The following is a 25371-nucleotide window of genomic DNA, read 5'->3' as shown; positions in this document are numbered from 1 at the left end:
GGGAGAGCTGTTCTCGGGCTTGTCACCCTGGCCCAAGCGGAGGCCCTGCTCCACCCTGAGCACCTGCTGCCGCCTTCCCTGGCAGGGGCCTGGGCACCTGCTGCGAGGAGATGCTGCCAGGGGCACAGGACCCAGGAGTTGTTCTTTTGGCCCTGCCTTAATGCTCTGCCTTGCCAAGCCCCCAGGGTGTCCCCAAAGTGTCAAGTGGCAGCAACAGCTGCAGTTGAAGTGTGCGTTATTATTATTTTTTAAAATCATGCTCAATGTGAAAGGTACTACCCTCTCTGAGGGTAGGAAGCCTGAGGTGGGTGTGTTCTCATAAAGCAATCAGACACCATGGGTGCCCAGGTAACCAGTGAAAATTATCCTTGGGCCCTGTGAAAATGAAGTGCTTTTCAACGCACTCTTTCACGTTCTTTGCTTCAGAACACTGCAACAACGAAAAGATGATTCTCCCTTTATTTCATTCTCTTTCTTTTATTTATTTCCCTTTAAAAAAAATTTTTTTTCCATTCTCCATAGCCCTTGTTTTGCAGTAATTTAGTTTTTTAATTCATTTTTTTTTTCCTTAACAGTTACAGGTAAGAAATGAGTCCTTATACTGCTTTCAAACTTACCTGAGCCAGTCCCGTTCTGAAAAAAAAAAAAAAAATACTATGTACAGAAGAACTAAGATGCTACACCATTTTTCATACATACAATCAAAATACATCAATGATTTTAGACAGTTTTTACTTTCTAGAGAGCAGTGTTTGAACACTTGAAATTGTGCACTGTGTTCTATTTAATATCTTGTCTGCCAGAATGTTCTTTGGTAGGCAAAATGTCATAACATAATCATCCCTTTCCATGATTGTTATCGTTACACTATAAAACTTGCCACCCTTTGGAGATGGTCATCAAAGAAAGATTGTTGTTTAACCAAGTGTCCTAAAGCATGTACATGAGGGTACATCATCACTATTTTTATTCTTAAAAGCTATGCAGCCTATATTATGAAAACTATTTTTGAAATATACCACTGTTGCCCTGGCCGGTGTGGCTCGGTTGATTTGGTGTCGTCCCATGCACTGAAAGGCTGGTTGCCAGTTTGATTCCTGGTCAGGGCAGATGACCCAGTTGTGGGCTCAATCCCCAGTAGGGGGTGTGCAGGAAGCAGCCGATGGATGTTTTGCTCTCACACAGATGTTTCTCTCTCTCTAAAAATCATTTAAAAAATTTAAAAAACAGATAAATGAATAAATAAATATACCACTGTCGATGTAAAAAGATATATGAGGGAAATAACGGTGTGTTTTCAGAGGTTTGCCTACAAGAATATTAGTTATAGCCTGCTGGTGTGGGTCAGTGGTTGAGTGTTGACCCATGAACCAGGAGGTCACAGTTCGATTCCCATTCAAGGTACATGCCTGGGTTGCAGGCTCAATCCCCAGTAGGGGGTGTGCAGGAGGCAACCAATCAATGATTCTCTCTCATCATTGATGTTTCCATCCCTCTCTCTTTCTCCCATCCTCTCTCTGAAATCAATAAAATTAAAAAAAACTTAAAAACAGAATATTGATTATATAAATATACAGTTACTTTGGCATTTATATCATTAAGTTCTATAAGGTTTTGGCTACTGGTTTTATAATAGTCAAAGTTGTTAGATGTTGAAATAGGTTTTTATGGGACAATACATCATCTCTTCCACAGGAGACATTTAATCAAAGCATTGATTCTCATCTGCCAGAGGTGAAAGATCATCATCGCAGCTTTGCTTCTAGGAGTCATTAATTGTATGACCTTTCAAGGTCTTTTTCATCCCTGAGCACTTATTATTATAAAATAGATTGAGCATACTATTTGCTAAAATTTACAACTATGGCCCTAGCCGGTTTGGCTCAGTGGATAGAGCGTCAGCCCATGGACTGAAGGGTCCTGGGTTGGATTCTGGTCAAAGGCACATACCTTGGTTGCAGGCTTGATCCCTGGTCCTGGTTGGGGTGTGTGTGGGAGGCAACCAATTGATGTGTCTCTCTCACATCAATGTTTCTCTCTCTGCCTCTCCCTCTCCCTTTCACTCTCTCTAAAAATTAATGGGAAAATATCCTGAGGTGAGGATTAACAACAAAAATGTACAACTATGTAAAAACTTTATCAGTCCAGTTCATCACTATGTTATACATCATCAAAAGCTTCTCCCCAGTTATTAGCTGCTATTTCACAGAATCTGATAGTTATGTCTCAGCGCCCCATAAGAGAAGAATGGGGGAATTAGAGTCCTGTCAGTCTCACTTCTAAAAGGGGCAACATTTTTTGCAATGTACAATAATGGAGGGCAACACCAAACATTTAAAGGAAAGGTGGCAAAATACTTATGAGATTTAGGAAAAGAAACTGGAAAGATTTGTTTGAGTCAATAAACAATGGAAAGTCTTCAGATTCTTAAAAATGCTGAATAAAAGAGTCCAATCTCAAAGTGATACATACTATGTGATTTTCTTTATATAACACTAGAGGCCTGGTGCACGAATTCATGCATGGGTGGGGTCCCTTGGCCTGGCCGGCGATTGGGGCTGATCGGGGCTGTCTCCAATCATGCTTAATGTGAAAGGTACTACCCTCTCTGAGGGTAGGAAGCCTGAGGTGGGTGTGTTCTCATAAAGCAATCAGACACCATGGGTGCCCAGGTAACCAGTGAAAATTATCTTTGGGCCCTGTGAAAATGAAGGGGCTGATTGGGGCCGGTCGGCTGGCGGGAGGGACAGAGGGAGGTTAGCTGTGGGAGCGCACTGACCACTAGAGGGAAGCTCCTGCATTGAGTGTCTGGCCCCTGGTGGTCAGTGCGCATGATAGCAACTGGTCAACCTGTCGTTCAGTCATTTGGTCACTTAGGCTTATATATATATAGATTGTTTAACTAACACAATCTGAGAAATATAGAACAGATTAGCGGTTGCCAAAGTTAAGGGTGGCGGGGTTGTGGCTATGAAAGTTTAGCATGAGGGAGCTTGTGGTGATGAAACATCTCTCTTTTGATTGTAGATGTAGTTACACACAAAGATGTACAGGTGTTAAAATTACACAAAACTATATAACACACACACAAAGGAGTGCATGTATAGCTGGTGAAATCTGAATAAGTGTTGTGGATTGTATCCATGGCAACTTCCTGGTTTGATATTGTCCTACAGTTAAGCAAGTTGTCAATACTGGGAGAGGCCAGGTCAAGGGTACATGGATCCTCCATGTACATGAATATGTAACTTCCTCTGAACCCATAATCATCCTATATAATAAAGAGCTAATATGCTAATTAGACCAAACAGCAGAACGACCATCCAGACATCCTTCCAGATGACCGTCTGGACGACATTCAGGATGAAGCCGAGGCTGCGAGGGCTGAGCCCCTTGCACAAATTCCGTGCACTGAGCCTCTAGTTTTATAATAAAAGTTAAAAAAAAAAATGACCAGTGCCAAGAAAAAAAAAATTTCTCTAAATGGGTAGCTACAAAATCAAAATGCTATTGAGCTACCAGGTATTGTGGGAAGATAATAATGAAGGCAGCATTGGTTTTTTTTATCTCTCTGAATCTCCACATAAAAACTAATAGAGCCACTGTAGAAGAAACACCCACAGACAACTCTACATCAAATATGGGTGACAAGATGTTTCCACCTCCAGTGGAGGGTGTGGAATCCAACCACCAAAAGCTAAGACCTAATATGATGGTCCATGCCGGAGGAAAAAGAGGGAAGCCACCATCTGCCAGACCTGAGAACAGGAGAACCACGAAATAGCCAATATTTTAGAAAACACAAGGGACCAATTTTAAAAGTGTTAGGCTTATCCAGCAACATTACTGAGTTATCTTATTGCTTCTACTAGATTATAGTTTCTTGGGTTTTCTAAGGAGATAACCATGTGGTCTATAAATAAGGAAAAGTTACTTCTTCTTGCCCTTTTATTTCCTTACTAGTAGCCCGTTTGCACGAAGATTTGTGCAATAGACTTTCATTCACCTGGCTGTCTGCACCAGTTTCCTGCCGGCACTGGGGACCCAGGCCTTGGCTGTGGCCACCACCTTCTGCCTTCTTTCAGGGTCGGGGCTTGGCCCCGGGTGGCGGCCTTGGGCTCAGCTGCACCCCAGCCTCCCTGCTACGGATCGTAGGAGCCGACCCCCTTGGTTGCCTGCGATCCGTGCAGGCTTCCTGCTGGTGCCCAAGGCCGGGAAAGCCTGGGGCAGAGGCTTTCCCGGCCTTGGGCTCGGCCGCACCCAGCATCCCTGCTAAGGATCGCAGGAGCCGACCCCCGGTGGTTGCCTGAGATCCGTACAGGCTCCCCGCTGGTGCCCAAGGCCGGGAAAGCCTCGGGCCTTGGGCTCGGCCGCACTTCAGCATCCCTGCAACGGTTTCCTGGTGGGCGTGGCTGGGGGCGTGACTGGTGGGTGTAGCGAAGGTACAGTCAATTTGCATATTACTCTATTATTAGGTAGGATTTTGACTGATACCTTTAGTACTATGCAATAAAACCTGGAATCTCTGTCTGCTTCTTGACTTCAAAAAGAAAACTACTAATGTTTCACTGTTTAGTATGATATTTATTTAGACTTTCAGGTGGTCTTTATTGGGTTTTATAATAAAATGTTTTTCTAATTGTGTCACAAGAAAATATGGCAAAATATTAACATTGGTTAAATCTTGGTAGAAGATTGCAGTAGAGTAAAAATAATTGCAACGTTTTTGCTGTTTCTCCCATTGAGAGTGTAGTATATATAATTCAGCTCCCTGTGAAGCCTTAGAAACATGCTTGACCCTCAGAATGTGGTAGAAGTGAGGTTTTTAGAAAGCTTTGCAGCTTCTGCCTGGGGCTCTTGGGACATGCTCTCTAGGAACCCTGAGCTACAACATAAGTCTGACCATGCTGACTGCCATGCTGGAAAGGCCACAAGAAGGTGCTCCAATGAGTCCAGTCTTCAAGGCATCTTCAGGGTGTCAGACACCCAATGAAGCCATCTTGAACCCTCCAGACAAGCCCATCCACCAGGAGAGTAAACTTTGCTAACATCAGCAGAAGAGTCAAGCAAGCCTTGCCCAAATTCCTGAGCAACAAAATTGTGAGATGTAATAAAAGAGTTGTTGTAAGCCACTAGGTTGTTTTAAGTCACTACCTCTTGGGATGGTTTGTTAAGCAGCAATAGATAACTGGAACATAGATACAGAAACTATTTTTCATGGTTTTACATTTTTCCATAATTTAATAAAATTGAATCTCCTACTGATTTTTGGTTTTGAGGCTATTTCCCACTGTTTAGGAAAACTTAAAAGGTAAGAATAGGGAAATATAGCCTAGAGGCTCTCGGGTGCAGTGCTCTCCCGCTATGCCAAGGCCAAGATCAGGTCTGCATAACCAGGGCTACTAATCTAATAGGAGTGAATTAGAAAATGGTGCCCTGAATAGGTGGGTATTCCACTGCAGGCCCATCAATTAGTGATGGCCAGCATATTCATGAAAACCAGGAAAAGGAGCACCTATCTCGAGGCAGACAGAGCCTGACACCTGACTGTGATGAACAAAGTGCAAACTGGACCTCAGCATCCTTGCTCAGGGGATAATTAGTATAACCTCTATGCAATATCCTTGTAATTTAAAGTGCAAGGCAACATTTCCACATTTTCAAATGACACAAGTTCTTGTGGGTGGCAATGAACTTGGTTGATGAGGACGGAAAGATCTTATAAACCTGTGTGAGTGGGCAGGAAGATAGCAAAGGAGTGCATTAAATATACACATGAGCTATCAGTCATAGCTAAAGAGTGGGAACTGGGGTTACTGTAGATTGTTCCCTGCAGATAAATGCAGAGGCTCCTACTGACAGTAAAAGGAGCAGCCACTTAATTGAATCATCAAGTGACATTCCTCCTGAGAAGCAACGCAGTAACACCCACTCAACTGATGCTTTGATGGAGGTTGGATTAGGCAGGAACCATCAGGAGAAAGACTGGAGAAGAGCTAAGAGCACGAGGGCTCAGAGGTCACAGGGACTTCCATACATCATAAACGGGATACAAAGGAAAATCCAAGTCGATTCCAACGGCAACAGCTGCGGTGGTGGAGCTGGTAGCAGTGACTACAGTCTGCTTCGGACTGGGAACTAGTATCATGATGATGGTGCTGCTGGCGGCAGCGGCAGCAATGAGTTGGTTTCCCAGTGGCACCAGTGGTGTCGGACAGCAGTGGTGGTACCAGACCATTCATGTTGGCCACAGTATAACGGAGGTAAAGCAGGAGTTGGGAACTTGTGCAACAAACACTTGATCAACCCTCTACTGACCATGTTTCACATATCATCGTGGGCAGATAAGTCAACAAACACCCATTATATCCCCAAGCTCAAAACAGATGTAGGAGTACAAAGATTATTAGAACATGGTCTTCACCCTTCAGGGACTCAGAATCGAGTATTGGTAGCACACATAAGGACAAATAATTATGGCAATGAGATCATTGTGGAAAAGAAATATGAACTGTATGTTCCAAGACAAAAAGAGAAAATATATTCCTTTGCTCTGACATATAGCATTAGAGGAGGCATTGTATTAGGCACTGTATACGATACGAGATAAATCAGACAGCTTCTATTCTGGGATGCTTATAGTTCAGTAGATGGAACAGTGGGCAGTATCTGCTGAAGTGGTTCGAGCCCTCTCAGGGCAACCCCAATGTGGCGGTGGCCTGGCTCTTTGCTCGGGTACTCTCCTGTACTCCCAGGGCCTTCTCTCTGTCCCCGTTGTTTCTTTTCAGAGAGCCCCATCCTCTCCCACCCACACTCCTGCGCTCCTTCGGCTATGGGCCAGGCCGGGCCCTGGCGGCCTCTTTCCTCGGTCCTGTCCTGAAACAGAGCAGCAAGCCTAGGGGACCGTGGAGACACTGCGGCTGCAGGAGCCTGGCACATTAGTTCTGGATCCCCTCCGCTACTCTGCTCTGCCTTTCCCTGCCTGGAAGGCAGCCACGGGTGGGGAGTGACAAGGTCATTCACCCCATCCTCCCTTAGGACTGGCGGGCCTCTGATGTGGGCCTCCAGGCCCTTCTCATCCAGTGAACACACACACACCCTTTCCCTGGCAGAGCTGATGGTGACAGCCCTGGGCTCCCCTCCCACCATGGTGCCTTCACTAACACAGGAGCTGAGCTTTCCTCTCTGTGTGACCTGCCCTGTCCAAGCTCGATGGTCAGGGATTCAAGCTGCAATAGAAAAAAAAAAGACACTAAAGAGCTTGCTCTCCTCCTTGGTGAGCACACACACAGAAAAACAGAGGTCATGTGAGCACACAATGAGGAGGAGGCTGTCTGCGGGCCACGGAGAGAGAGAGCCCTTACCAGAAATAGAATTGGCCAGAACCTTACCTTGGACTCCAGCTTCCAGAACTGTGATAAGTAAAAAATTGTGTTGTTTAAGCCACCTGGTCTATGGCAGCCCTCGCAAGCCAATATAGATTTTGGTACAGGGAGTAGGGCTCCTAGTCCCCCAAAATGCATGTTCTTTCCTCATGCAAAATGCATTCATTCCATCCCAAGAGCCCTCAAAGTCTTAGCTCATTGCAACATCCACTCTAAAATGTAACATCCAAAGTTTCATTTAAATATTGCCTAAATTAGGTATGGGTGAGAGACATCCTATATAATAAAAGGGTAATATGCAAATTGACCCTAATGGTGGAACAACCAGTCACTATAACACTCCCTGACCACTAGGGGGCAGACGCTCAATGCAGGAGCTGCCCCCTGGTGGTCACTGCACTTCCACGGGGGGAGCACTGCTCAGCCAGAAGCTGGCTCATGGCTGGCCAGCACAGCAGCAGTGGCGGGTGCCTCTCCCACTTTCGTGACAGCGCTAAGGATGTCCAACTAATGGCTTAGGCCCGCTCCCTAAAGGCTGCAAGAGGGATGTCTGACTGCCAGCGGGCCTAAGCCAGCAGTTGGACATTCCCCAAGGGCTCCCAGACTGCAAGAGAGCACAGGCTGGGCAGAGGGCCCCCCCGCCCCGCGCGCCCACTGAATGCATGAATTTTCATGCACTGGGCCTCTAGTGAAATATAATTCATCCTGAGGCAAAATTCTTCTCCAGCTGTGAACCTGTAAAACTAGTTATGTGCTTCCAGAATACAATGGTGTGACACTCCCATTCCAAATGGGAGAAATAGAGGAGAATGAACAGGTGGTGGGTCCCATGAAAGTCTAAAATTTAGCAAGGCAAGTTCCATTAGATCTGCCCTCCAGGCCCATGGAGGTAGTAGTGTCACCTCCATTGCTCTAGTGTGGGGTGGGGGCAGCCCTACCCATGCAGCTCTCTGCAAGGGTGGCCCTGCCCCTAAGTACTGGGCGGAGGGCCCCACACTTTGAAATAGAGGAGGAAATTGCCCTGCCCCCTGTGGTAGGAATGGTAGCCCTAAATCTGAAGAACCTTTGAGCCATTTTTCCCTGTCTCTTGAAAGATAAAGCAAATAGCTCTATGGTCCTGTCCTGTAAAATCTCAAACGTCTGACAACCTTCCTTCCTTCATTCTTTTTTTTTTTTTAATATATTTTATTGATTTTTACAGAGAGGAAGGGAGAGGGATAGAGAGTTAGAAACATCATTGAGAGAGAAACATCGATCAGCTGCCTCCTGCACACCCCCTACTGGGGATGTGCCCGCAACCAAGGTACATGCCCTTGACCGGAATTGAACCTGGGACCTTTCAGTCCGCAGGCCGACGCTCTGTCCACTGAGCCAAACCGGTTTCGGCTTTTCTGTCCCATTCTTTTAGTTTTCTTTAGTCCCAAAAGGTAGTTTCTGCTGGTATAATCCCATCTCTCTTCTTGGCTTCTGCTGAGATGGATGATTAAGTCCACGAATCACACTCATTATCTGTCAAATGGTTGTTTAACCACATCCCTCGAGTTCTCTTCAAAACAAACTTTCTCATTTTTTGCAATATAGATAGGCTCAGGATTTTCCCAATTTCCCAGTTCTGGTTCTTTTTTACTTAACAGTTCCTTCTTCAATCCATCTCTCCCCTCTTGCATTATACTACACGCAGTAAGGATTACCCAAGCAACACCTGCAATACTTTGCCTAGAAGTCTCCTCTGCTAAATATCCAATTTCATCACTTGCAAGTTCTATCCTCTACAAAACACTAGAACACAATTCAGCCAAGTTCTTTGCCACTTTATAACAAGGATCACTTTCCCCCAGTTTCCAATAACCCATTCCTCATTTCTGTCTCAGACCTCACTGGAATGGCATTTAACCTTCGTATTTCCACCAACATTCTGTTCGGCATTATTTATATACTAGAGGCCCGGTGCACGAAATTCGTACACTCAGGGCAGGGGAGGGGAGGTGTCTCAGCCCAGCCTGCACCCTCTCAGGGAGCGGGCCTAAGCCATCAGTCGGACATCCTTAGCGCTGCCGTGGAGGAGGGAGAGGCTCCCGCCACCACGCTGCACTCGCCAGCTGTGAGCCCCGCTTCTGGCTGAGCAGCGCTCCCCCTGTGAAAGCACACTGACCACTAGGGATGAGCTCCTGCATTGAATATCTGCCCCCTGGTGGTCAGTGCACATCATAGCGACCAGTCATTCCGCCGTTCAGTCGACTTACATATTAGCCTTCTATTATATAGGATTTCTGTAGAAGATGGAAGTTTTGTCTCCAGTTCTTCTCTTTCCTATCCAAGCTCTCACCAGAATCACCTTTAATGTTCTTATAACTACCAACAGTTCCTTCAGAGCAATTGCAGCCTTTTCTAGCATGTACTTTAAAACTCTTCCATCCTCATCCCAATGCACAGCTCCAATGCCACTTCCACATTTTTAGGTATTTGTACAGTAGCATTCAATGTCTAGTGTAGAAATCTGTATTATTCAGCGTCCTCTGGAGAAACAGAAACAATAGGATATATATAAAATAATGAGTAGATTCATGAAATTATGGAGACCAAGAAGTCCCAAGATCTACAGTCGGCAAGCTGGAGACCCAAGAGAGATGATGGTGTAAGTTCCAGTTAGAAAGCTGGCAAGCTTAAGATCCAAGAACAGCCAGTGTTTCAGTTCCAGTCCAAAGGCAGGAAAAGATCAACATCCCAGCTCAATGCAGTTTACTCAAGGGAGGATCAGCCTTTTTGTTCTATTCAGCCCTCCAACTGAGGACAACCTGCTTTACTCATAAAAAAACACACACAAAAAAACAACCTCACAGACACATCCAGAGTAATTGGAGTACCTCATGGCCCAGTGAAGTTGACACATAAAATTAACCATTATAATGACTACTAGAGGCCTGGTGCATGAAATTCATGCACTGGGGGTGGGGGAGGGTCCCTCAGCCCAGCCTGTGCCCTCTCACAGTCCGGGACCCCTCTCTCCTTACCGCCCGCCTGCTTGCTGCTCGCTGCTCCTTAGTGCTGCTGCGGAGGTTCCCACCACCTCTGCCTTTCTGAGTGGCACTCCCCCTGTGGGAGCACACTGACCACCAGGAGGCAGCTCCTAGGTTGAGCATCTGCCCCCTGGTGGTCAGTTCATAGCAACCAGTCACTCCACTGTTTGGTTGATTTGCATATCAGGGTTTTATTATATGGTCTCTGGGAGTACAAGATGAAGAAAGTTTCTATCCTCATGGAGCTTATATTCTACTGAGGGGGTCACATAAATGATTTCAAACACTGCTAAATGCTTACAGTGTGGACCAAGGCAACAAAGTGTATGAGAGGAAGTGGGGGTAAGCAGAGACATTTAACCTTACAGAATTCAAGAGGGTCTAAAAGTCTTTAAGCTCAAGAATGAACTTTGAGTAACACTTTGGAAAGAATAATCTAGTGTCAAGGTGCAGAATGACACATAGAAGAGAGGCACTGGAGGCTGGGAGCTAATACGGCATTCAGGAAGATGAAGGAAATAGGAAAAAGAGGAGAAAAGGGAAGAAACTACTATTTTTTGAGCACCTATTGTGTGTCAGACATACTGTTAAGGGTTTTCACATATTTGAACTGGGAAGTGACTGAGGCATGAAAAGGAAGAAAAATATGTAAGAGATATTGCAAAGAATCATCAAGACTTCACAGCTGATTTTGTTTACATGTGTGTATATTGGTACATCCACTTGTGCTTGGGGAGGTAGGATTGAAAAAGAGAAAGGTCAGAAAAAGATCTAAAGTTTCAATTATGAGTACCCCGTAAGGTAACAGTAGCACTATAAGAAAAAAAGGATTACACAAATGGAAAGAATGAGAAGGGAACATGATGAGTTACACATTTTAAAATAATGCATCCAGCCGAAACCGGTTTGGCTCAGTGGATAGAGCATCGGCCTGTGGACTGAGGGGTCCCGGGTTTAATTCTGGTCAGGGGCATGCATATTGGTTGTGGGCACATCCCCAGTGGGGGAGTGTGCAGGAGGCAGCTGGTCGATGTTTCTCTCTCATCGATGTTTCTAGCTCTCTGTCCCTCTCCCTTCCTCTCTGTAAAAAATCAATAAAATATATATTTAAAAAAATTAAGTCTCCAAAAACAGCCCTTTAGATAAATCTTAAACAAATGTTTCAAGAACCTCTAACATTGATTGTCTTTGGAGAGAGGAACTGGGTGCCTGGGGACAGGAGTTGGAGAAAGACTTCACAGAAACCCTTGGTAACTTTTGGGTTGAAACCATAAATAAATACGTCTATTATCTATGGCAATAAATAAATACGTCTTTTTGAAACACTTTAAATGTTTTAGTTCCCACCAATAGTTTGTAATTAATAGCACTTGACAATCCCCTATGAGGCTGCAGAAAAATGGAAATTTCAGGAAAAAAATTGTAATTGCTCCAAAAAGGAAAGGGAAAAATCATGTAAAGGGGCACAAGACTTGCTTTGTGGGGCTGGGAATCAGGGACAGAAAACCTTTGCTGCAACAATTACTACAATGTATTTGATCAATTCCATTGCTATTATATTTTTTTAAACATGTTTGTATTGATTTTTGGAGAGAGAGAGGGAGAGGGAGAAGGAAGAGATAGAAACATCAGTGAGAGAGAAACATCATCAGTCGGGGCAGGTGCCCTGATGGGTAATGGAACTAGCGACCTCTTGGAGCATGGGTCCACCCTCAACCACTTAGCCACAAGGCGGGCCCCTATCATCTTTAGCTCATCTTTTCAATCTGTTGTTAAGGAAACTTGTTGCCTGAAAGCAATTTACTAATAGGAATCTGTATGAAGCAAAAGAAAAGCGATGATTCTGAAACTTTCAAAGTAGGCCATGCTAATTTAATCTATTTTGGTGCCACTTAATGTTTCATTTGTTATGTAGTGCTACTGTAATGTTAAACATCCTCCATTGTACCCCAAAAGAAATTGATCACTTGTAAATTTTTAATACAGAGGTCTTGATAACGTAAAGGAAACATTCAAACCTGCAAAGGATTTTTGTGAGTTTATTTGGGCCAAATTGTCGATAACTGACGGGAAGCAGAAGCTCAACCTATTGGGATAATGCTCCGCAGAATGGTGGTCTTTCACCTATTTTTATAACTTACCACCAAAGGTGGAGATGTAAGTGGGTTCCATGAAATCCATTGGTGATAGATTAGGGAAGCGAGAGAAAGCAAAGGGGAACCTCTGGGAATGGATAAAAAGTAAAATGATAGACACATGCTTCTTTTACATAGATGGGCATAGGAGAGTTAACAGTCAAAGATTAACACGATAACAATAAAAATAAGGGAAGTTGTCCTCGGCACCCAGCTGCCATTTGTTGTGCCCTGAGGGATCCGGAAAAGGGAAGTTACAAGTTGCCCTGACATTCCACAGGTATGTTACCTTAGATGCAAAAAGACAATAGGCTCAGTAAAAATAGAAGTTGATCTTTGTCAGGGAAGACACTGGCATAGAACATGACTACCCACTATAAACTTTCTATTTTTATTTTTTTAAAATACTTTTAACTTGATTTCAGAGAGGAAGGAGAGGGAGAAACATAAATGATGAGAATCATTGATTGGTTGCTTCCCTTTTTAATTGTTTTTATAAACTGCTTTTTAATTAAAGGTTTTAATGTCAGACCATCCTTTAGGTTACTTTAGGTCTCTTGAGTTTGCAAGGCGACCAGGCAGCACTTCCCGGAGTTAATCAGGTTAGCATTCGGTCGGTCGCTTTTCATCCAGTCTGCAGACTGGCATACCTGAAATGGGGAGCCGCAGTTCTGAATTCTGCTTCTCTATTAATACTTGTCTTTTCTCCTTAAAAAAATACTGCGAATTCCACACAATTCCTGGCTAAGAAAATTTTTGTTTGAAGAGATCTTTGCAGAGCACAGGGAAAGGAAGACAAAGCTATTAATATGTGAAAGCTCTGAACTAAAATTTCTATTTGGGAACGAGGTAAGAAGACTGACATTTAGTGCAAAAAAAAAAAAAAAAAGGGCATTGGGCAGATCGGAGCACTGGGGAGGGCGGCGGGAATTTTAAGGAGCGTGGTGTGAGCTGGGGTGCCAGGCGCAACCCAGTACAAGATAACAAACGCGTAGAGAAAAGCTGGTGACTCTGGGTCTTCGCGTTTCTGCCCACTCAGTTGGAGAACCAGGTAACAACACACCGACGTCATCGCTTTCCTAACGAGCGCGCCGGGGCGCCGCAAGGACCCCATTCCAGCCATTTCGACAGAGCCAGCCTAGATTTGCCGGTTTCCACCCAGTCCGATTGCTGCCATCGACTGCGGCCCCACGTCTCAAACTTAAAATCTGGCCATGGTACAGAGAAGATCGGGGATACAGCAGGTTATCTTCAGCGTTGAGCTCTTTTCCCTTCCATCTTTAAAAGTCCTTCCAGTCCCTTAGTTTCCAGGACACACGGAGAACCGAGCAAACGGCAGCGGGATCCGAAGAAGCGCCAACGTGGCGATAAGTAGAAAACGAGGGGTCCAAATTCCACCAATAAACGGGGCAACTCGGCCTACGCCCCGCCCACCACCCCTGCCAGCCAATAACCTTCACAAACCCTCTGCCACTCTCGCCCATTCTTAGGGCCCCCGCAGAGCCTTCCTCCGCTCTGGTCGCCTGCACGCCATCAAACCCCGTGCGTACGCGCCGCTCCTCGGCTTCGCCAGACATCGGCTACCGGCGGAGACCCCAGACCCCCGAGGACAGCCTCACCCACAACAGCGGGGCGAGAGGAAGGAGAAAGGGCTGCCCCGACGCCCACCTGACGCCTCCGTACAGTTTCCCTTGACCCGGAAGTGATTCTCCCAGCCTCCGTTTTCTTCCCCCCTCCCTCCCCGCCTCTTCTGCAGTTACAATGGGAGGAGGCGGGCGGCCAGGTCTGGCCCGGCATGCCCTGGGCTTCCGGTGACCTCTGGCCCTTTTCTGTCTTCTGCTGGGGCTTCCTAGCGTGCTCTCTGGCTCTCAGCCTTCCCTCCCTCCCTCCGGTTTTCCTTCGCACGCTAACTGGTGACTGTGGCGCCCGCAACCAACAGAGAGGCGGTGGCGGAGGACACTCGTCATGGCTGCCTCTAAGCCTGTAGAGGCGGCGGTCGTCGCTGCGGCTGCGCCCGGCTCCGGGAGTGGGGTGGGCGGCGGCGGCGCGGCGGCGGGCCCGGGCACGGGGGGCCTGCCGCGATGGCAGCTGGCGCTGGCGGTCGGGGCGCCCCTGCTGCTGGGCGCGGGCGCCATGTACCTGTGGAGCCGGCAGCGACGGCGCCGAGAGGCTGGAGGTCGAGGCGATGCCGGCGGCTTGAAGCGCAACAGTGAACGGAAGACCCCGGAGGGGAGGGCCAGCCCGGCCCCGGGCAGCGGACACCCCGAAGACCCCGGCGCTCACCTGGAAATGGTGAGAAGCAGCCCTAGCCATGGAGGTGGAACCCAGCGGGTGCAGCTTCCCTTGACGGGTGGTGCCGGGCAGGGGCCTTCCCTGCGGACGGCAGCACGTGGGCTTGGGGAGAGCCATTTCGGGCCGCCTTTAGAGGGAATGGAGTAGCCCGAGGGCGCAGGTTGGCGACATTCCTGGACAGTTTTCTCTGGGTTTCAGAAACGTGTTTTTCTCGGTGACACAGCACTTACCTCTGGCGTTGCCAATGTGACGGTTGTATTAAGTAGTGAAGGAAACCAAATTCCATTAACGGTGGGTGCGTTGTCATAGGAATTGCTTTGGTGATTCCCAAGGCCTGGCACTTAGTCGGTAATAACCTTTTAAGAACGAGCCACTCCCCCTTTTTTTAAGTGTTTTAGGATGGAGGATGGGTAAATACGGTGCCTGTAGGTTGACTGTACATGGTGTTCATTGACTTCTTTTTTCCATCTGTGAGAGTGAGTTCTTAACCATTTTGGACAGAAGCATCTTAAATTCGTTTTTTATTTTACCTTGACATTTACATGACCAAGCCTGACATGCCTGAAACAGATTCTCTGATGTTAGGCGAAGCATTGGAGTGTACCCCCCTTGAACTGCTTTATATGGTTTTGTTGAACTGTTAAATCCTTTTGGTACCAAACAGCTGTGTGGGGAATTGGCCAGGCTGCATTTAACACTAGGATGGGGTAAGGGTGGAGGGTCTTATCCAAGACTGGGATTATACAGTGGCAGTTCCAGGATAAATCAGAGGTCAGAGAAACCTTTGGCCAAATAACTCCAGTTTATATACATTTACAAATCACTTCCATATACTGTTCATATTCAAGACATGTTTTACTAAGTCAGCTTTGAAGGGAGTTTTTAAAAAATATATATTTTATTGATTTTTTACGGAGAGGAATGGAGAGGGATAGAGAGTTAGAAACATCGATGATGAGAGAGAAACATCCATCAGCTGCCTCCTGCACACCCCCTACTGGGGACGTGCCCACAACCAAGGTACATGCCCTTGACCGGAATCGAACCTGGGACCCTTGAGTCCGAAGGCCAACGCTCTGTCCACTGAGCCAAACCGGGTAGGGCTGAAGGAAGTTTTGATGTGGTAATGAACTACCTTAGTTTAGTGCTTACTATATTTCTGTGATGCTAGGCCAGGAGAGAGCCAGAGGTTTTTTCCAATATGAGAGTAAGACATAGAAAAGATGCGCAACAGTATGGTGGAACTAGGAGATGTGCACTTTATATTGGGCTCTCCATCATAGTTACCTTGGGAAGGTCTTCTTTTTAAATCCTCACTCAAGGATATTTTCCATTGATTTTTGGAGAGTAGAAGAGAGAGTGAAACATCGATGTGAAACACATCAATTGGTTGCCTCCTGCACGAGCCCCAACCAGGGCCCGGGCGGGAGGAGCCTGCCACCGAGGTACATGCCCTTGACTGGAATCCACCCGGGACCCTTCAGTCCGCAGGCTGAAGCTCTATCCACTGAGGCTAGGGCAGGAAGGTCATTTTCTCTCTCTGGTCTTCGTGTCATCCTGCATAATTAGATCTCTTACATTTCTTCCAGCCCTAAATGGTGATTCTGAGTGCTGCTAATAAGAGGTAATCCATCCGGGGAGTCTTTGAATTAGTCATCACTTGTCTCATGTCATTTTTATGTATCTGAAATTATCTGGCCTTTCCTAGTTCATCTTTATAAATTTTAAAATCGGTTTTTAATCACAGAAGAATAGTAGATAAATGAAAAATACATAAAAGTTCTCAGTTATACAATAATCACCAAAAATATAGTTTCTGTACATGAAACTAGGTTTTGACATTTCATTTTCTTTTCTTTTTTCTGTTGCATTTTCAGATACTACCCCACCTCAGCCATTTGGTATTTGATAGAATCTAGTAAACTCTTTCATTTTCAGCATTGTCTGGGTCAACACTGTGATGATTTTTAAATTTCATGGTGTTTTGTAGTTTTATAAGAATAATTTTTTTATTCACCTGACTGCCATTAAAAAATGAGACCTTTAGATTAACTTCTTTGTGTAACTTGAATTGCTTTGAAATAATTTATTATTTTTTATCCAAAATAAAACTGGCACATACTGTTGTACACCTTGTGGAATTTGTGGGCTTGTACTTACATTCTTGTTTTGAGTTACTAGGTGATTCTTTAGTAAAGCAACAATAAGAATGTCTATTTCACTTTTAAATTTTTTTCATCTTCACTCCAGGATATGTTTATTGATATTTTTTAGGGGAGGGGGGGGGGAGAAACATCAATGTAAGAGAGATGTCTATTTCATTTTTAATAACAAATTTGTATTTTAACTTTATGACAAATAAATACTGGTCTTATAGTCTAGAGTTATTATTAGACTACCTAAATATAACTGGCCCTAATTGTAATTTATTATTTGTGGTTGGAGAAATTGCTCTGTGTTTAAATAGCATTTTTAAATTGGCAACTTCAGTAGGTTTTGTAGTTAGGCATTTGTTTCAACTAATGGAAAAACTGGCAGAATCCTGATGTCTTATAGCTGTTCTTTCTCCATCTGAACAATAGTAAAAATTTTTAAGAGAATGAAGGAATGGGCAAATATTGTCAATTCAGGGGTCACTATCAGTGAATGATAATGGAAAACCAGTGTTTTTTGCCTTTGGACTTAGTTTGCCTTTATGTAAAATGAACCAATAAAATTACCGGGCTTTTCTCTATTGGGTTTCAGATTTTATGTGCAGTGTAGACTAGTTCCAGTTATTTTTTGCGGGGAGGGTAATAGCAAACTTGTAATGAAAGAGCAGACATTTATCCTAACGGAGATTGTAGGATATCACTAACGAACGGCACCTAACCACAGTTGACAGCATCTGAGATTGCGGTACAGTCTGGCCTCATCCAAGACCCCCAGTGGATGCCTGAAGATAGCACTCAATCCTATATTTACAGATGTTCAATTTAATGATGGATTTACATCAATATATACCCATTATAAGTTGAAAATATTGTTAAGTTAAAAAATGCATTTAATGCTATGCTGTAGAATATCAGTTTACTCTTGTGATGTGTGGCTGACTGGGAACTGTGGCTCACTACTACTGCCCAGTATCACAAGAGCGTATCTTACCATATATCACTAGTCCAGGAAAAGATCGAAATTTAAATTTGAAGTACAGTTTCTACTGAGTGCATATTTTCATGCCTTTGTAAAGTTGAAAAATCGTAAGTCAGACCATTGTTAAGCTGGGAACCATCCATACTATGTTTCTTCTTTTACATACCTATAATAAAGTTTCATGTATAAATTAGGCAAAATAAGAAATAATAGTAACTAATAAAATAGAACAATTACAATGTACTGTAATGAAACTTATGTAAATGTATCTCTCTCAAATATCTCATTGTACTAATCTCACCCTTCTTGTTACATGTGAGATGATAAAATGCCTGCATGGTGAAATGAAGTGAGGTAAATGACCAAGTCTTTATGATAACAGTAGGCTACTATTGACCTGACCATACATCAGAAGGAAGATTATTTGCTTTGGGTGATCCTGACTGATCAAGTCATGACCATGTCCATGGTTGGACATGGTTGGATGTCAGGAACTACAATGATGTTGATGACTGGGAAAATTTTCCCATGCAGGCAACTGAAAACTTGGAGAGGGAAACCATTGATAAGGAGGGACTGCTGTACTGAAAGTATTAACTCATATTATAAAATGGGCCATTATAAAACCTACCATGATGTGCCACTGATTCAATAAAAAAAAAAAAAAAAACACACACACAAAAACTTGAACAATTACAGATTCTCAAAGTCAGAAAGTTGTTTGAAGATAATCTTGTCAATAAGTCTTCTCAGTCTCTGGACCTGAATTATCACAAGAGACCACCACACCCACATATACACCAAGTGTGGTATCCTGACTGCACAAATGTTTTGGACATTTCTTTTTCCAAACCTGTGATTATTAAAAAAAAAAAAGTGCATGTATTTAAAAGCATTTTGACTTTATAGTAGCTTTTTATGCAGTTGACTTTTAATCTGATGATTAAAAAATACACTTATTTTAGTGTTCAAGTTTTTTTTAATGTTACACAGGGGTGGGTTATCCCACATGAAATGGTTAAGAACCACTAATCTAAGTCAGCCCTCTAGAATGGGAAGGGAGCAATATATCTAAACATTTAATAATGGTACCAAAAAGACTGAGTAACCTGCACTTATCAGTCATCTTCTAAATAATTATCTTTCTCAAAATGATCTGTTTCTAGGTATTTTTTAATATGCTTTTATTGATTTTTAGAGAGAGAGGAAGGGAGAAGGGTAGAGCGAAACATCAATGAGAGAAACACATCGATAGGCTGCCTCCTGCACAACCCCTACTGGGGATTGAGCTCGCAACCCAGGCATGTGCCCTGACCGGAAATCAAACCGGTGACCTCTCAGTTCAACCACTGACCACTGAGACATACCAGTGTTTCTTTAAAAAATAAGAATCACCAAAAAAAATACATAAGAAGAAGAATCACCAATGACCATACCTATGTAATTCAATTCAGTGAGCACCTCACATCACTATGTGATTACATGACACTGAACTTTTTCCTTCCAAAGCACTTACCACAAATACTAGGGTTGCTTGTTCATATGTTTCCTACTATGCTCTTGAATCTGAAGTCTGGGATGGCTCCATCTTTCTCACCATTGTATTCTCAATCTAATACAATGCCCACCACATAGAGGGATTGAGCAAATGAACCAATAAACACCCTCATACTTAAACATTTGTAAATATATATATTCACAAGTTAAATATTTTTTCAAAATTTCCAGCTTTTAATTTTTATTCTACCAGTTGATCCTGGAAATTGGTATAACAGTCTTAAACCTCATTTAAGCATTCTCTTTTTTTTTTTTTTTTAATGTATTTTATTGATTTTTTACAGAGAGGAAGGGAGAGGGATAGAGAGCTAGAAACGTCGATGAGAGAGAAACATCGACCAGCTGCCTCCTGCACACCCCCCACTGGGGATGTGCCCACAACCAATGTACATGCCCTTGACCGGAATCGAACCCGGGACCCTTCAGTCCGCAGACCGACGCTCTATCCACTGAGCCAAACTGGTTTCGGCTAAGCATTCTTTTTATAAGTCGCTTGATTTTGTATGCACTACATCATAATGCTAAAGCATCCGCATTCTTACAAGTATGTTCTTCTTAGGTAAAGAGTGCCACTGTACTATGATTTAGTAGGTGGGGTTGGTTGTAGATTTTTTTAATTTCAGGATACATATGGGAAATGACTTTATCTTAGGTATTTTCTTATCCCCGGTTTGATTCACATAAAAATAACAGTTGGTCAATAAAGTATTAGAAGATTATTTCTCATTCAGTGTTTCAGAATTGAATGCTACTTTTGTAAAGCTGTAATTTAAATTTAATAAATATACTTTTAGCCCTGGCCAGTGCTGCTCAGTGGTTAAGAGTGCCCACCCTAGCTCTGAAAGGTCTCAGGTTCAGTTCTTGGTCAAAAGCATATACTTGGGTTCCAAGTTCAATCCCCAGCCCCAGTCAGGGAATTTGCAGGAGGCAACCAATCATTGTGTCTTTCACATTGATCTCTCCCCCTCTCCCCTCTCCCCTCTGTCCTCTCCCCTGTCCCCTTTCCCTTCTTTCCCCCTCCCCCTCTGAAAATCAATGGATAAAATATTCTCGGGTGAAGATTAACAACAACAAAAATAAATAAATATACTTTTAGAATTTGATAAAAAGGGAATAAAATAAGAGAAGCATTATCAAACAACCTCATATTTTAACTGTTTACTCATTTTTCTCGTGGATTAACGTACCTAATTCTAGGTCATCTTTCACAGTGACTGTATGTGATTATCAGATAATATATAAATACTTGCTAAGAGTTTACAGTGACTCCTTACTGCCAAATGGATATCATTGAAAGCTTTCTGTAATGGTGTCATATTATTAGTGCAGGGCTTGTTTTAGAGGTCCCTTTCTGGTCTTCTGAAGTTCGTGTATGTGCTGAAGAATCCTTTGAGGGTTATTTTTCTGTCTTGGAATATTTTCTTGACTGTTCTTTGTTAGACATTTTTGTTCCAGAGCAGATTCTTGTTAAGTAACTTTTCACTGACTGTCAAACTGATTGTTTTCTTACTTTGTATTTCACTAAATTATACCTTAATATTTGTGGTTCTGATCTTTAAATGTTACTTGTTTTTTTCCAGAGTAGATTGCCTCTGCGAAAGATGGGGGCAGGTTCTAAGTTTGCTTCTTGTTTGACAAGTTTCAGCACAGTGTTTGTTGAGGAGAGAGAAGATAAACATTTACTGTTTCTCATTGTTACCTTTTAGATTTATTATCTGAGTTACTTGTTTTTAAGTCTTGTGTTTTACCCAGATAGTTTTGAGTGTATTCGTGTGTGTATGCAGTTGCTACCTACTCTTTGGACTAAAAGTTTTCTGGTTATGAGTTATACTAATACTAATATACTAATCACCTAATGTACATTTTCTGTACATGTGAACTGGCGTTTCTGTGTTTTGATCAGTAATAGTTCTTTTGAGAGGCTGCCAGTTTATACTGTTTATTTCCTACTCTGGCCTCTTGTGTTCCTTCAGGATAAAGACTATCCTGTTGGTGGTTGTACAGTAGAATCATATCAAATGTGCTTTTAACTAAAATGAATTCAGTTATATTACCTTGACAAAAAGAAAGAAAAAGATCTAATTGTCCTGATGATTCTCTTTTCAGTTAATGACCTTTTCACCTTGAAGTCAGCAGTGGTGAGCAACATCTGATACCTAAATCTGTTTTGTTTCCGTTCAGGAGTGTGAATCTGCGTGTGATTCTAATGATAAAGATTCATATTAATAAATCATGGGTAATAGTCCATGCACTATAGAAGTTAAGTTTAGGCAATCTGGAGTCTGATGGCTTGAGTTTGAGTCCTCCCTTGGGCAAATTTCTCAATCTCTCCGGGTTTCAGTTTCTTTATACATAAAATGGAGATAATAGCACTTACCTTGCATCTCCTGTGTGGTGCTTTCCTAAAGAATTAAAAAAAATACACACCACCAAACCTCCTCACCACAAACTACCACAGACTACTGTATGGTGATTACCAGAGGGAAAGCGGGGTGGGGGAAGGAAGAAGAGTGTATAGGAGGGGATAAAATGGTGATGGAAGGAGACTTGACTTGGGTGGTGACCATACAAAACAATATACAGATAATGTATTATAGAATTGCACACCTGAACCCTATATAATTTTTTTAACCAATGTCACCCCAATAAATTCAATTAAAAATTATAAAAAAATAAAGAATTTTCAAAAGTAATTTTGACAATTAATGATTTTTGCTTCATGCATTAACTTCAGGATTCCCCATAAGATTTGAGTCCAAATGTTTGTTGAATTCGTTAAGCAGAAATACAGGGTCATTGACTCTACTGGACAGTTATTCATTATCAAGAGATGAAACTTATTCATATCTTGGATGGATAAAGCTGTCTTCTAGTAGTTTAAGTAATACTTTGATTGTTTGACATCTAGGCAGAAATGGAGGCCTTTTCTTTTTCATAATTCACCTGTATTATTACCAGTATTCACTATGTTTAAATTTATGCCCATGTGTTGCTCATAGAAATTGAATACATAGTACTTAATCCTTTCAACTGTTTTCTTTTAGAAAGAGATTAGTATTTTTTAAAAAGATTTTAAAATTGATTTTTAGAGAGAGAGAGAAACAGATATGAGAGCTACATCAATCCTGTAACCCAGGCATGTTCCCTGACCAGGAATCGAACCAGCAACCCTTCAGTGCACGGGGCGAGGCCCAACCAACTGACCCAATCAGCCAGGGTGAGATTAGTATTTTTTGAACCCGCCAATGTTACATGTAGGAGGCCAGATTGGCAAGAATGGAGTAATGTGAGTTTGGAGTTCTTGTGTGTAAGCAATGGTAGTGGGAAGTTACTAGGGGGTTTCGACAGTTCAGCTTGTTAAAAAGCTCTTTCAGATCAATTAGAAAGTGATTTGTTGTAAGAGATGCAGGGGAAAGATGCATTTTCACAGAAATATTATGAATCACCAATTTTAAGGTTTGGAACCTTAAAAAAACTACCCAAACTAAAAGTAATTTCCAGTAACAAATTGCTTTTTAGTTTTAAAAATCTCTTTAGTAGCTTTAAACTTTTTCCTCCAGTGCATTTACTTAATTTCTGCCTAGTATTGGTCTCAAAGCTTAAGGTCTAGTTCCTGACATGGTTGGTGTTAACTGATAAACTAGCATTGTGCTAATAAGTAGCTTTTGTCCTAAATTCCATCAGTGGAGCAAAATAATGAGCTTTTCTAAACCATCTCTATTGTAATGTTATTCTTTCTTGGTTTTTTGTTTTGTTTTGTTTTGCTTTGCTTTGCAAAAATACTCCAGGATATTTTTCCATTGATTTCTAAAGAGAGTGGAAGGGAGGGGGAGAGACAGAGAGGGAGAGACATCTATGTGAGAAAGACACTTCAACTGGTTGCCTCCTGCAGACACCCCAACCAGGACTGGTGATTGAGCCTGCAACTAAGGTGCATGCCTTTGACTGGAATCGAACCTGGACTGAGCCAGAAGGCTAGGGCATGTTATTCTTTCTTTGCCATTTATTAACAGTTTGGCAGAAAGTAATGGGGTGAGGAGTGGGGTGAGCAGAAGGTGCTAGGGGTGTTAACCAAGATCAAGAGCTATGCAAAAGTAGTTTGGATGCTTGCTGAATGGGCAGTGGAGGAGCCATGGAAGACAATTTGCAGTATGTTGTTTGCCTTTGTAATTATATCCTTTTGTGCTCAGTGTCATTCAAAGCATTGGTTTTTTTCTTTCTTTCTGTAGTACAACTAGAGCCCTGATGCACAAAATTAGTGCACTTGGCGGCAGGGGAGGGGGGGTGTTCCTCAGCTGGCCTGCGCCCTCTCACAGTCCAGGAGCCCTCAGGTGATGTCTGACTGCCACGGAGGCAGGAGAAATTCTCACCACCGCTGCCCGGCTTGCCAGCCATGAGCCCGGCTTCTGGATGAGCAGTGCTTCCCCCTGTGGGAGCGTACTGACCACCAGGGGTCAGCCCTGTGTTGAGCGTCTGCCCCCTGGTAGTCAGTGCATGTCATAGCGACTGGTCCACCGTTCAATCAATTTACATATTAGCCTTTTATTATATAGGAGGATAGGGAAAGGAAATTAGCAGGTTCTGATTTTGGAGTTAAAAATTAGTAATAATTTTAAAAAGGAAGCTCTTATAAAATTTGACTAAATGGAGGGAGATAGCTAATTGAAAGATTCAGTTGCTTGATTTTAGGTTGATTTGAACTTTGCTTAATAAAAATAAGTATCCATATTTCTATGCAAAGCCTTGTGTGCCTATCTTAGCTGTATTCTATTAATTTTCAGCCCTTGCTATGACTGCCTCTCCTTGTGTTCAGTGTGTTATCGTGGTTTGTTTTTTCTAGTGTGATATCATTTAGACTTTAACTTCTAGTAGACTGGAAAGAGTGTATTACTTACTTGTTTATGCTAATGAAACAAGGTCATGACTCTGCCCAGAGAATGTTCTATTTATTCTGTAAATTTTTAGTAAAAATGCTAAATAAATCTTCAGTGTGTTTGTAGTCAAGCATACTTCTATTCATTCAATATACCACATTTTTTTTCTTTTTTGCTCAGTTCCTTCACCACCACCACCACCACCACCACCCAGACTCCCATCCCTCAGTTGTCAGCCTGCTTTCTATCTATGAGTCTTTTAGTTCATTTTGCTTGTTCATTTTGTTCATTAGATTCCACATATGAGTGAAATCATATGATACCTGTCTTTCTCTTTCTGGCTTGTTTCACTTAGCATAATGTTCTCCAGGTCCATTCATGCTCTTGCAAAGGGTAAAATTTCCCTTTTTTTTAATATATTTTATTGATTTTTTACAGAGAGGAAGAGAGAGGGATAGAGAGTTAGAAACATTGATGGGAGAGAAACATCAATCAGCTGCTTCTTGCACACCTCCTAACTGGGGATGTGCCTGCAACCAAGGTACATGCCCTTGACCGAAATCGAACCTGGGATCCTTCAGTCCGCAGGCTGATGCTCTATCCACTGAGCCAAACCGGTTTCGGCAAGATTTCCCTTTTTTAAAGCTGAGTATAGTATTCCATACCACATTATCTATACTAATAAAAGGGTAAAATGCTAATTAGACTGGACATCCTTCTAGACAAAGAGCCACAGCTGCTGCGAGGGCCGGCGGCATGGGCTGGTCCAGTGCTGCCGGCCGGTCTAGCTCCATGGTCCTTTCACAGAGGCCACGGGAGAGGCGCTGCCTCCCCCACCTCAGGAGAGGGGGCGGCACTACCGCCGTGGGGGGCTGGGGGGGACACACCGCCATGGCCCCTTTTGCAGAGGCAGCGTGGGAGAGGCCTTTGTGCTGGCCGGTCCGGCACTGTGACCCCTTCTGCAGAGGCAGTGGTAGAG

General features: G+C 43.2%; 2 protein-coding genes across 4 annotated transcripts in view; one reads left to right on the top strand and one right to left on the bottom strand.

Annotated features, from left to right (window-relative positions):
• The window catches only part of LNP1 (leukemia NUP98 fusion partner 1), a 39942-nt gene extending 25218 nt beyond the window's left edge, over window positions 1-14724 (bottom strand). Inside the window, exon 1 of the mRNA XM_008159650.3 lies at window positions 14677-14724. The gene's annotated coding sequence lies outside the window, so the exon portion shown is untranslated. The remainder of the gene's footprint in view (window positions 1-14676) is intronic.
• The window catches only part of TOMM70 (translocase of outer mitochondrial membrane 70), a 47125-nt gene continuing 36046 nt past the window's right edge, over window positions 14293-25371 (top strand). For 2 of the 3 annotated variants that reach the window (XM_054714037.1, XM_028136584.2), the window contains exon 1: window positions 14293-14829. In XM_054714037.1, coding sequence (XP_054570012.1) covers window positions 14503-14829 — 327 coding nt within the window. In that variant the 5' untranslated portion in view covers window positions 14293-14502. The remainder of the gene's footprint in view (window positions 14830-25371) is intronic. The other variant, XM_008159651.3, reaches the window with a different exon arrangement.

Source organism: Eptesicus fuscus, chromosome 3, assembly GCF_027574615.1.
Source record: "Eptesicus fuscus isolate TK198812 chromosome 3, DD_ASM_mEF_20220401, whole genome shotgun sequence".
In the NCBI taxonomy this organism is placed as follows: Eukaryota; Metazoa; Chordata; class Mammalia; order Chiroptera; family Vespertilionidae; genus Eptesicus; species Eptesicus fuscus.
This window is presented reverse-complemented; position numbering and strand designations above follow the sequence as displayed.